Consider the following 12,575-nt stretch of genomic DNA (forward strand, 5'->3'; position numbering starts at 1 on the left):
CAGATGAAGAGTAGATACATTTAGTACAAGATAGAACACTGCAGTCCGATTAAAGATAGGTCAAAGGTCTCCTTAATAGTTTTTGGGCTAATAATTTTATGTGGTCATTATAATTAACTCAGATCTTACAAAATAAGATGGTTTTTAAAGTAATATTTCATCAACCTCATGTACTTCAAGCCTTTATTTTGCACTTGGTAAAACATGTTTGAAATTTATTGAAAAGCAGACTTAGTAATGACTTGGTCCACACTATATGGGGTGTTGACCTGAAAGAGGACAATGAGTCAAGAATGTTATTGTTGCAAGTCCCAAACCGAAACAATGAAATTCGTTCTTGCAGCAACACAACATATATGTTTACATAGTACTCAGCAGACACTAATTATATTGATTCACTAATCAATTGAGGGTTTTGGATAGAAACATTGAGGGTATTTTTACCCCAAGATGGCATCTGTAAATGCCCCACTTCTCTGAAGCACAAAGGTAGACAGCAAACATAAATGTTGTGGCAGATGTGAGGCCTTGACCTTCAAAAGCCCTTTTCACAACTCAACTAAAAACCATGAAGCTTCAGCTGAAGCTCATTACTTCAGCCACAACCTTCAAATATCCTTATCCACGATCCAAAGGAAGAGAAACTGATCCCCCAACATTATTACAACACCAGCAGGAGGGGGGAGTGGCAGGGGAGGGATGTGAATCTCTGGCAAGAAATGAGCAAAGAAGGCTAACTCCAGCAAGGTTTTTCCATTGATGAAATAGTTGGAACACAACCCTGTCATTATCAAGATATAATTTTGTCGGAGTGAGCAACACAACAGATCAACAACTCTCATTCAAGTTGTGCAACACCTGCTCTATTTTATTATAATTCAAGTGACAGATCAAGATGTCTGCATCATACATTCCACAACAGGCACCCACCACTGCTGGGCTGACCACTGCCCAATATATTTATTATCTCTACTTTAAGCATCAATGAAAGTCTTGTATCAGGAAGGTCAATGTCAAAGCTCTTTAGTCCACAAGGTTGGACTCTTCTCATCACCTGACAAACAATTTGTCAATTTCCAACCGAAAGATGCTGTAAAGTGACCACAGTTTCCAGCTTTCCCCAGTCTCCTATAGTTGACATCCAAATCTGGTTTGATGAAAATGGACTGCAGATAGACAGGTTAATTAGAACTGTACAGCCCAGGAATGAGCCCTTTGGCCCACAACGTGTGCCCAACATGATGCAAAGTTAAATTGATCTCAGGTGGCTGCACATGATCCTTCGGTGGACGGCGCGACTCTCGTCAGCAGCGGTCTCTGCAGTCCGTCTGTGTTTTATTATTTTTTGTCTCGTTTTTATGTAGTTTTTGTTTTGTTTTTTTGTTGGGGTATGTGTGTGGGGGGTGGGGTAACTTTAAAATCTTTCCCCTGCACGGGAGACCCGACCTTTTCTTTGTCAGGTCTCCGTTGTCGTTGGGGCTGCAACGTGGAGCGGCCTCCAACAGGAACGACCTGGGGCTCCAGTTGTGGAGCTGCCGACTACTCACCGTCACGGGGCTGGCCGAATCCGGAGCGGGTGGAGCGGTGGTGGAGCGCTGCTGCCACCCGACCTACGGAGGTTCGAAGGCTGCAACTGCAGGTTTGGCGGACGGCGGCACCGGGAGCCCGCGGATCCCTGCTGGGGGACCGCTTTTCGGGGCTTCTGCTACGGCGACTTCTCCCGCCCGAGTTGCGGGGTTGAAGAGCACCTGAGCAGGGCCTTACACCATCGCCCCGTGCGGCTTGGAATGGCCGCGGGACTCTGCGAGCGCGCGCCGGGGGCTCTAACACCAAGACCCGGTGCACGACCTTGCATCACCTGGCGTGGCTTTAATGGCCGCGGGACAATCGCCATCGCCAGCCGGGGGCTGCCTTCCATCACAGCAATGTGATGGATGTTTGTGTAAACTGTGTTGTGTCTCGGGTCTTTTTGTTTTGTAATGTATGGTTGCAGAAACGACATTTCGTTTGGACCTCAAGGGGTCCAAATGACAATAAATTGAATTGTATTGTATTGTATATCCCTCTATTCCCTACATTTCTATGTGCCTATCTAAAAACCTCTTAAACACCACTATGGTATCTGCCTCTACCACCACCCTTGGCAGTGTATTCCTGGGCCCCCCCCCCCCCACCAATGTGTAAAAAAAAACTTGCCCTGCACATCTCCATTAAACTTTCCCCCTCTAACCTTACAGTTATGCCCTTCAGAGTTGGCCACTTCCACCGTGGAGAAAAAAGGTTCTGACTTTCTACCCTATCTACCCCTCAAATTAATTGAAAACACGAGGCCATTCTGGTTTGGAAGTTTAAGTTTCAAGGGGAAAGCACCAGTCAGAGATGCAGCAGAAAATAGAGCTTAACATACAGATGGTGAAAGAGTGTAGGAGGCCAAGCAATATGTCAACAGCCATGACGTGCGAGTTCTTCAGTAACACAAAAGCCATTTAGGGCTCCAACGTAATTACTAATAACTTTGTGTTATAAAATCTCTACTGTGCATGAAATATAACATGTAAATACTGTAATATTTAAAATATATTTTCTACAAGTAAACTTTAGCTTTTCACTATTTATTACGTTTGGGGTATTGAATAAATGTAGCTATTTTTTTTATTGGTGAAGATATTTATGGCTTCAATAAATGCTGGAGATAAATTTACAAAATGGCATTGAAATTTGATCTATCGTGGACAAAAGATCTTATATCATCTTATATTTTGGTCTTTATCCACATGTTTGGTCATATCAAAGCAAGAATGTTCAGTCTCACCATCCTTAGTGAAGTCCTAAGATTCTGTAAATCAAGTGCAACAACAAAATAATTGCATAATTATTTCCTGAAGACTTACTGGAGTCCAACAATTAAAATGTTTTTCACTAATATTGTTACAGCACTGTAGAGCCAATTAGAAACAAGTTGGTGTCTACAGAGAGGCTTGCCAATATAGTGATAATTTGTAAGAAACTGTGTTAATATTGCACATAGACAAGCCTAAAGGAATGCTGAAACAAGGAGCTATATGCTGGTTAACAAAAAAGAGAGTAGCAGGAATGAGAGGGGGAGCAGTGAGAGAGGGTATCGGAGAACTTATTCAAAGTAAGCATACCCCGAGGAGATTTCACAATGCAGCAGTCAAAATGTAGAAACAAGGAATTGCAGATGCTGATTTATAAAATAAGGACATAAAGTGCTGGAGTAATTCAGCAGGTCAGGCATTATCTCTGGAGAACAAGGATAGATGATGCATCGGGTCGGGACCTTTTGTGTCCTTTAAAAATAATGTTTCTTATATAACCTTAGTCATTTGATTATTATTGTTAAAGAGCAACACATCAATACATTGTTTAAACAACTACCACAGTTGATGACTTTCAGATAGACATGTAGATAACCAGAAGCAAAACATTAATTACATCTGCAAAAGCACAGTACGAGGATATGATTTTCAAAACTAGAGTATTATAACAAGGGACGGTTGACAAAACAAATCATTAGTAAAATAAAATTGGCAGAACAAACGATTGAGCACTGGAAAGATGGAAACATCTGAACAACAATCACTGGATGTTGATGGAAAAGTACGAAACTGATCATACAGAAGTCTAAATTCAGCACAGCTCAGTCACAAAAAAATGGGACAAAAACTAATAATTTAAACATGTGCTTTTGAGTGAAGAGATAAGATAACTTATAAGTGCAGCAGCAAGGGCTGCTGCCTCATATCGCCAGAGACCTGTGTGCCGCTTGTGTGGAGTTTGCTATTTTCACCTGTTGCCAATTCTTTACTCATGAGCAATGTGGAGGCTTGGTTGCTAACTATATTCAAGGAATACAGGGCAAGCGTGATTAAATGGTACCAACCTCAAAGATCAAATAATCTTACTGAATGACTGAGGGGTCAAATGGCCTGTATCTACTTCCATTTAATTTCTTACATCCTCCAGTCAAAGCAGGAAGAAGCTATTGCCATTCGGCAGTCTGTACAATAATAGTAGTCTTCTCTTAAGACAATAAGGACAGCTTCAATTCCTGAATTTGTACTTTGGATGTGTTAGTAAGGTATCAACATTTAAAATTCCTTTTGCTTAAGGAAAAATGCTGAAGGAATCCAGTGAATCAGGCAGCATCTGTAGAGAGAAATGGTTGATACTTCAGGTCGAGACCATGCTTTCACGACAGAGTGTAAAGGTGAGATAGCGGATATGGAGGCGAGTGGCAGGGATGAGGCAGTGTTTGGAAGGGGATATGTTGCACCAGACGAGGAGGGGTGGTGCGGGTGATGGGCAGATGGAGCTGGGTATGGGAGGAGTTGGGAGACAGCCAGTGAGTGATAGGTGGAAAAAGATGAGGGAAGAAGCAGGAGATGCAGCTAGGTGGGTGGAGGGGAGGGTTAAGGTAAAGACATAAAGAAAATAGTTGGGAAAGACGGGTTATTTTTTGAAAAAACTCTGCAAATCTTTCTAAATAGTAATTGCAAGGAATTGGAATCAGTCCAAGTAAAACAAATGTTTTCTCTGCTCCAGAGCGAAACTAAAGAAGTCAGAATAAATTAGATCCAAGAAAGATACAATTGGAGGAACCCCAATAACACACAAAGGAACATTTTACTATTGACAAATAACAGGAAATTGTAATATTTGGAAATAGTCTTTGTACTTCTCCATTCTGACAGTACCTGCATGAAAAATACTACATAAATCATTCTCTTTGTTTCTTCTAAGGTAAACCAAGGTAAAGTTCAAAAAAATAATTCCTTCCTTTATTTGTTGCCGTTTATTCCTTTTCATAACCTCTAAATTTCGAAAATGGATGGAGATCACACTGTAAAACATTTTCACATTCATATTTTATTTTACTTAAGTAACAGTCAATTCTACAATATAAAATTATAAAAATACTTCAAGATGAAAGAGAATTGATTATTTTCCCATTGGAAAGAAATCTATTTACAATTTATGGATAAATCATCCAATTAAATTGTTTTAAAACACAAATACATTATGAACCCAACACATTCAAAGGGACATTAATTCACCAAACTGCAACTGGTTACAGTCAGAATCATACTCCAGATCGTATCCATTTAATTTTTATCTTAAGTGGATGCAACGGTAGTTGCGTTTCCACTAAAAATAGACATTCTTTAATGGCAAAAGGTTTATCATCCATTTCCATGGTTAAAGATATTGAACAGATCTTTCTTCATTTTACATTTTCTGTGATTTAGCAGTACTTCTGGGTTTAAAAAAACACCAACTAAATATACCAAATATCTTGAAATTATAGTAACTAAAAGTAGTGTCATACAACTTCAAATCAAATCTTTAACATGTGTGCTTTTCAGTACCTACCAGTATAAAACATTTTTAATATTCGTGTCTACCAAGACAAAGCACACAATGATAATCAAGAATCAGTATATAAGAAGAAACACTGTAATTTCACCCAATGCCAATAACCAGTTACCACACCATCTTTCAGTTTAATCATATTCAACACCTTAATCTAACTACATTAATGGTGAGTTAAAAAGATAATTAGCATTTGATGTAACTCATGATTAACTGAGCCAGTTACAATGCCCAAATGCAAAATCACCATCCGCCAATTACATTTAAAGGCTCATAGAATTCCATTTACAAAACATTTTAATTTGGATAAAACAGTTTAGATGCAAATACTCAAAACAGAACTAAGGAACAACTGACTTGTCAAGTAATGCATGTGTGTGTCCAATGTGCACTCCAAACAAATGTATTTGTTTTTATTTGGATAAATTATTTAAATTGTTACCCCAAAATAACTGGGAGTTATTAAACTTTTGCTTAAAGCAACATTAGCTACATTTAATTTCAGAATGATCAATATAGAAATACACGCATCACAAATAACATACACATCTTTTGTGACTGCTGTAAGGTTAGAATTAATTAATCAAGTTCTTACATCATATAAAACATCACCCAATAAAAACTGCCTTCAATGTTAAAAAAATCACATTTTTATAAAATAGAATTGAATATTTAATGCCCTGGTACAGAAGATTGGCTTCTCCATTAAGTTAATGATAGTGAACATTATCATTGGAGCACATGCTCGTCGAGACAGAAAAATGGAAGGATCGTCTTAAGGCCACATAAGCCTTACTGGAATGACAACAACAACAAAAAAATCAGACAATGTTTGTAGACACATAAAGAAAGATTCACCCAATCACTCAGTTCATGGTATCAGGAATAGGTTTTGCCAAGGAACCATGTCTCGACATGGAACGCAGGCCGTATTTAAAAATTGTAAGATTTCCTTGTACTGAGGCATTGGCAAGTGGATTTATGCTAAGATAATTATTACGAGATACTAACAGAATGAAAGACCTGAAATGCTACACAATTCAACTCTATTAGTGCTTTGAAATAAAAGGGAGAAAGAGGACAGGACAGCAGTGGACGATGCAAAAATGTTTAATTTCATAATGTTTAGAAAGATTACTCTGGATCATTTTGATATCCACTGTGCTGTCCCTCACCTAACACGATTTAAAAAAATAATGTACCTATTCAAGTCCTATTCAAACACATAAAACAAAACTCTTGTGCTAACTGCCTGTTACAATAATTTTCTTCTGACATCATGATGGTTGAAAAGTTGAATTTTGCACTAAACATACACCCCTGAAAAATATAGTTTAAAGTTGAGCTATTTCTCCAAACAAACTTGTTGGGAACATTCAACATGCAAATTTCTGAACAATTAAAAAATATTTTGGTTGTGAACCTGTATTCAGTCATGTTGGAAAACATATTGTATAAAATAAAAATGTGCTACAAAGATACAACTTTGTTTGAAAGAAAGTTGAACAGTGGCCTAAAATACTTTTCTTTCAGTTATTTCACCTTCAGTAGCTGTAGATGTGGAAGGAAAGTCAGCCATATTATGGCCCATCATTTGTCCCAACATAAAGAGAACACGAGCTTCATGTTCTCTATCACTTTGTCTCATCCTTTCCTCCATTTCCATACGGAGCTGCTCAAGACGAGCAAACCGTTCCTCTGATGCCTCCATGTAACGGAGAAATTTTTCATCGGCAGCTTCGCTGTAGCGGATGAACTTCTCCATCATGCCGTCCATTATGTCCTCCAGTGAGTGCTTCTTTGCTTTCTTCGGCTGAGGTGTGAATGGTAGAGATGAATGCATTCGCCGGATACGGGGTGCTGAGGAAATAAAAATACACATGTTTGAGACGTGCCTCACCAGAGCAAAAAGCACTGTGGTAAACAGAAAAAAACATTTTTGAACAAAGGAAATTACAAAATTCCAGGGTATGACAATAGCAATTGGATGAATGGAGGACGCATTCATCAAATATTATCTAGTTTTATCCATAATGCTGTGGGAATTAACTATTGAATCAACATTTTGATGCTAAAGTCAAAATTAAGTCTGTCCGTTTATTTGAATTAGAAAAGACACAAGGTGCTGATGTCACTCAGCAGATCAGGCAGTATCACTGAAGGACATGGATAGGCAACAATGCAGGTTGGGACCTTTCTTCAGACTGACTATAGCAGAGGGGAATAAGCTGGTAGAAAGATGGGTTGGGACAAAGCTAAGCAAGTGATAGGTGGATACAGGTGAGGGGGGTTTGATTTACAGATGGATGGACAATGATAACATTATGACAAAAGATGATGGCTTTGAGATGAAAGACCAGGCGTGAAATGTGGTCAGAGGAAGGCATAAAGGTGGAAGAGGACGGGGTCGCCTGGGGTTAACAGGAGGAGAGAGGTGGCTGCTAGAGTCCCTGGATGGATGCGAGTTGTTCGTTGTCATGCACACTTGTCATCGGCCCGCCAGGTAACGTAGACATTGAGGGTAGGAGAGGGCATTTTTGCACGAGGTAGGGTGGGAGGAGATGTGATCCAGATCACTGTGGAAGCCTGTGGGTTTATAGTAGACATTAGATTATCCACAGTGATGGAGACAGAGAGATTGAGAAAGGGGAGGGAACTATCAGAGAAGGACCAAGTGAACGTTAGTGGTGAAGTTGATGAAATTAATGAGTTCCGCATGGGTGCAGGAGGCAGCTGTGATGCAGTCGTCAGTGCAGCTGAGAAACAGTTGAGAGGGGGATGGTGTCAATGTACGTTGAGAACAAGGACCGTTCGATGTAACCAACAAAAAGGCAGGCACAGCTGGGACCCACGCAAGTGTCCACTGCTATACCTTTAACCTGAAGAAAGTGGGAGAAGTTGAAATAGTTGTTGAGAGTGAGGCAAGTTCTAACAGAGGGGAACCAAATTTATTTTTCAACTTTACTTAAGACTATTTAAGCAGTTCTTACACGCTTTCGCCAAGGGGGGCTTACTACAACATGCTTTGATTATCAGAGACTTATAAAACCAGTTTGAAAGCCACAAATGGAGCAAGCTGTCAAAAAGCCATTAGTGCGTTCTGAAAGTATGCTGCAATATTTGCTACTCAAGGATTCGTCACTGCCCGAGCCTGCCATGCCTCGCGGCATGGTTGCAGAGTTCAAACCTGCAGGTCAATCCATCCCAGAAAACCACAAAAGGCAAGTAGGGTCATACAAACATCACAGGGGAGGAAGCCTGATCAAGCATGAACTGGCACATTACAAGGAAGACAAAAGGACCGTCTCAGAAAAGCATTGCCCGTTCTCAGATCAGAGAATGGAATATCACAAAAGGGGGCCACGGGCTCATTTCAGTTGTACCAGCTCTGAGAGCATTCCACAACACTCTTGACTTGCGCCTTGCAGATGGTGCAAAGGCTCATCACAGAATTCAGTTTTGTGAGGAATTAACAATGACACACAGTATAATCATCAGTGAGCCCACTTATTTCTGAATTATGAAGTTCTTTGAGAATAACTGATTAGATATCAAGAGCAGTTTCTTAGCTCATCGTAGAATTCTGCTTTCTTGATTGATTTTATTAGCAACAATAACAAATGCAGGTGAGCATACTGGCCTCATCCAAAATCATGAAATTGTAATTCTACATATTCCTCTATAAACACACTGGTTGCAGTTAACAGGACAAACATAAAATCAATACACATAAGCACCTTTATATTCACTGGTCAAACAACATACACCAAAAAAATAGAAGTGATATATCTCAAAAAAAAAATAATCAAAACCCCATCACAAATGTCAATTTGCAGGTAGAAACAAGATGGTTAAGAAGGTCTTGGAGATTAAAAACACTATTGTCACTAATTTTTCCCAAACACACAAGCGGCAATATGATGATGGGCCTTCATGTTTCTGACATAGTGCAAATATATTGTGTAATCTAGCAAGTCTTGCTAAACAAATTAACTTTTAGTTTTTTTTCCACCTCATTTGTGTTGTTAGTATCTTTATATAGTGGACTGTTACGCACAAGAGTACCAGCTGAAACTACCAATACCAACTGCCAATACTGAATAAAAAATTAACCAGGATCTTCAATTGTTTCGGACGAAGAAAGATAAAATGGGAAAAAACCAGATCAATTTCTTAAGACATGGACACCCTTCACTGAATTTTTACAACAATAGTATGGTGAAACACAAATTTAAATCCGATGCTATGTTGGGTGAGGCGGGGGGGGAGGGGGGGGGGGGGGGGGGGGTCAAGGTATATCTCCATTTTATCTTATTCCTCTATCTTTCTACTTCACTGCTTTGGTAGTTTAGGGGACTTTTTCGTGTTCTTTTCTACTCTACCCTTTCACTTTTTCCTTTCTTCTTTTCTTGCTTTCTCTTTCCTTTTTTTCATTTTCACAATTTAGGTTATAAGGTTAAAAATGAAGCTGTTCAATGATTGTATAATTCTAGATGCCGAACGTTTTATCTTTGTACAATTCTAATAAAATATATATAAATAAATAAATAAGAAAGATAAAATGGGTTGCTTGAGAAAACACCACGTATTTATCCAATACTGGTACATAATGGCATTAGACTAGCACACATCTGTGTGTACTCAATCTATAAATAGCCTAATATTGCAAACTCCCAGAATAAAGGCCAAGATAATTATTTTACTTTCTATTTGAAATTCTGAAAAATTGCAAACAGTAGCAATCTGATATAAAAACAGAAATTGCCAGGAACACTCAAACATTTGACCAATGAGTCTCAAATCTAAAATGCTAACTCTGTTTCTACATATGTTGCCTGACCTACTGAGTATTTTCAGCATTTTCTGTTCCAAAATAAAATGTCCATAGAGGGAAGATTATTCAACAAACTGAATATATGAATCTCATGGCTCCAATTGTGACACATTGTAACACATTAGTTTTACAATGATTGCAATGAGTTTTGGTAACACCAGCCCGAATCCTAATCCATATATTGATAATGGAATAATCACATTTAAAATTCATGTTTATTAAGTTAAAACAAACGGAATCAAACAGCAAGTTAAAGGAACATTCAAGCTTATTTATCTCAGTCAGATTATCCTTTCAGCTAAAAGGGCCCAATTGGAGTAACTCAGCAAGTTGCTCGAGTAACTTCAAGGGTCCTGACCTCAAATGACACCACGTTGTCCGGAGATGCTGCCTGACACGCTGAGTTACTCCTATACTTTGTGTCATTTTGTGTAAACCAGCACCTGCACGTCGAGTCCGAAGAAGGGTCTCGACTCGAAACGTCACCTATTCCCTTTCTCCAGAGATGCTGCCTGACCCGCTGAGTAACTCCAATATCTTGTGTCCCTGGTTCTATATTTATCCTCTCAGCGGTCTTCTTATTGGGCTCAAATGACCGAGATTCAACCATTTTCAGAGCTCAGATCACTGATCCATTAGGAATACACCTCCGTTTTTTTTCTACAATTGCTCAAATGCTTGAATGTCTCCACTGGCAATCATTGGCTGGGATGTGTGATGATTGTTACATCCATTGGTTTCACAAAGTACTCTGTAAACAATGAAACTGTCCGCAGCAAATCATAAACATCCAGTAGCGGGAACATTTATACTGAGATGCCACACAATGGCAATCGCAATCAAAAGAATGAATCTAATCACAAAACTTGACGTCCAGCAGCATCACCAACATCACGAAATTCGTTATATTAATGAGAATGCTGGACCGCCACTGAAATAATACAGCCACAAATACACCACTTCGCTCGGCAAAATCTTTTCAGTATTAACAAGACCGAAGTCAAGACTATATTACAACACTCTTCATTACATTTTCATTTGTTAAATCTCACAAAATGTAAAACGAAACGCTGGAGTAACTCAGAGGGTCAGGCAGCATCTCTGGAGAAAATGGATGGGTGACGTTTCGATGTTTCATAACACTAAGAAACATTCATTTAAAGGACACGAGCCGAAACGTCACCTATCCCATTTCTCCAGAGATGCTGCCTATCCCACGGAGTTACTCCAGCGTTTATGTCTATCAATTCTAAACGAATTGGTCGAGATTACATGATGTTCTGGGGAGATAAACTTGCGTTTCACTGGGAACATAATTTTCCCTTGCCCGTATACAAGTTTCATTTAGTTACCAAGTTACAACGTATCCAACAGCTGGGAACAGGGCATTCCTGTAATTCCTATTGACTTTCAGCGTCCGTTATGAACTCACGTTAACTTTTTGCGGAAAGATATAGTAAATCAAACTTCTTACTGCAGAAAGCACTGGTCGAGGGTTGAGGCTCAAATTGCCTGTTGCTGCTCTCTGCCCTCGGGTGCTCGGGCTCCTCGGAGGAACAATGACCATTGCGACATTCAACTCTTTGACTCGAGTCGGAGTGGGGGCTGCTCTGTTCCTCTTTGATATCCTGCGGGTCGTCGGGCGTCGCCATCGCGTCCGTGGCGACCGCTCGGTCGTTGGCGACCCGGGAGCCGAGCACCGCGTCGAGCTGTTCGTAGAAGCGGCAGATCTTCCTGCCGCTGGCGCTGCAGCCGCGCCTGATGCTGTCCTTGGCCAGCGTGTATTTCCTCTTCAGCCCCTTGATGCGGATGCGGCACTGCTCTGGCGTGCGGATGTAACCCTGGTCCAGCAGCTGCGACGAGATGAACTTAAAGACGTGGCTGTTCCTCAGCTGCTCGTCCAGGGCCGTCTGCACGTTGTCCTCGCTCCACACGGCGATCAGCGCCAGGGTCTCGGCGTCCGACCACAGGGCGCCGCGCTCTGACCTCGCCTCGGACATCATTGGGAGCCTGGCGCCCGGCGACCCCTCACGGCCCCGGCCCCGCTTCCCTCACCAGCGGCCCCAGAGCGGGACGGGGGCCGGCCCCGACTCAAAGACAAGGAGAGAGACAACGCAAGCGGCTCTGCCCCATCCCATTCCCCCGCCGACAGACCGACCACCCGCCCGGCCCGACCCGCGGCTCCAAACCAGCGCTTCACGCCAAAGGCCCCCTTCAAATTTGCCCCCTCTGAGATCCATGGGTAGATGCGCGCGTCACCTCCGTTTCCTGCCGCCACGAGCACCGTCACAGGTCGCGGGCACGAGCACATGCACAGGTCGCGGGCACGAGCGTGGGTCGCGGGCAC

At 41.0% G+C, this 12,575-nt stretch overlaps 1 protein-coding gene across 1 annotated transcript; it reads right to left on the reverse strand.

The window, feature by feature from the left end:
* Window positions 1-4,870: 4,870 nt before the first annotated feature.
* Window positions 4,871-12,518, reverse strand: LOC116976934 (zinc finger protein with KRAB and SCAN domains 2-like). Its single transcript, XM_033027020.1, has 2 exons — window positions 11,703-12,518; window positions 4,871-7,254 (listed from the first exon to the last, which is right to left on the reverse strand). Exons 1-2 carry the CDS (start codon window positions 12,229-12,231, stop codon window positions 6,908-6,910), a joined length of 876 nt encoding a protein of 291 aa, XP_032882911.1. The 5' UTR covers window positions 12,232-12,518; the 3' UTR covers window positions 4,871-6,907.
* Window positions 12,519-12,575: the final 57 nt, after the last annotated feature.

The sequence above is a fragment of the Amblyraja radiata genome, chromosome 9, assembly GCF_010909765.2.
Source record: "Amblyraja radiata isolate CabotCenter1 chromosome 9, sAmbRad1.1.pri, whole genome shotgun sequence".
NCBI classification, from domain to species: domain Eukaryota; kingdom Metazoa; phylum Chordata; class Chondrichthyes; order Rajiformes; family Rajidae; genus Amblyraja; species Amblyraja radiata.

Excerpts from the sequence above, each read along its gene's own strand:
- LOC116976934 (XM_033027020.1), bottom strand. The coding sequence starts at position 12,231 with ATGATGTCCGAGGCGAGGTCAGAGCGCGGCGCCCTGTGGTCGGACGCC. Across the intron at positions 7,255-11,702 it reads CTCGACCAGTGCTTTCTGCA|CACCCCGTATCCGGCGAATG; the intron begins GTAAGAAGTTTG and ends TTATTTCCTCAG.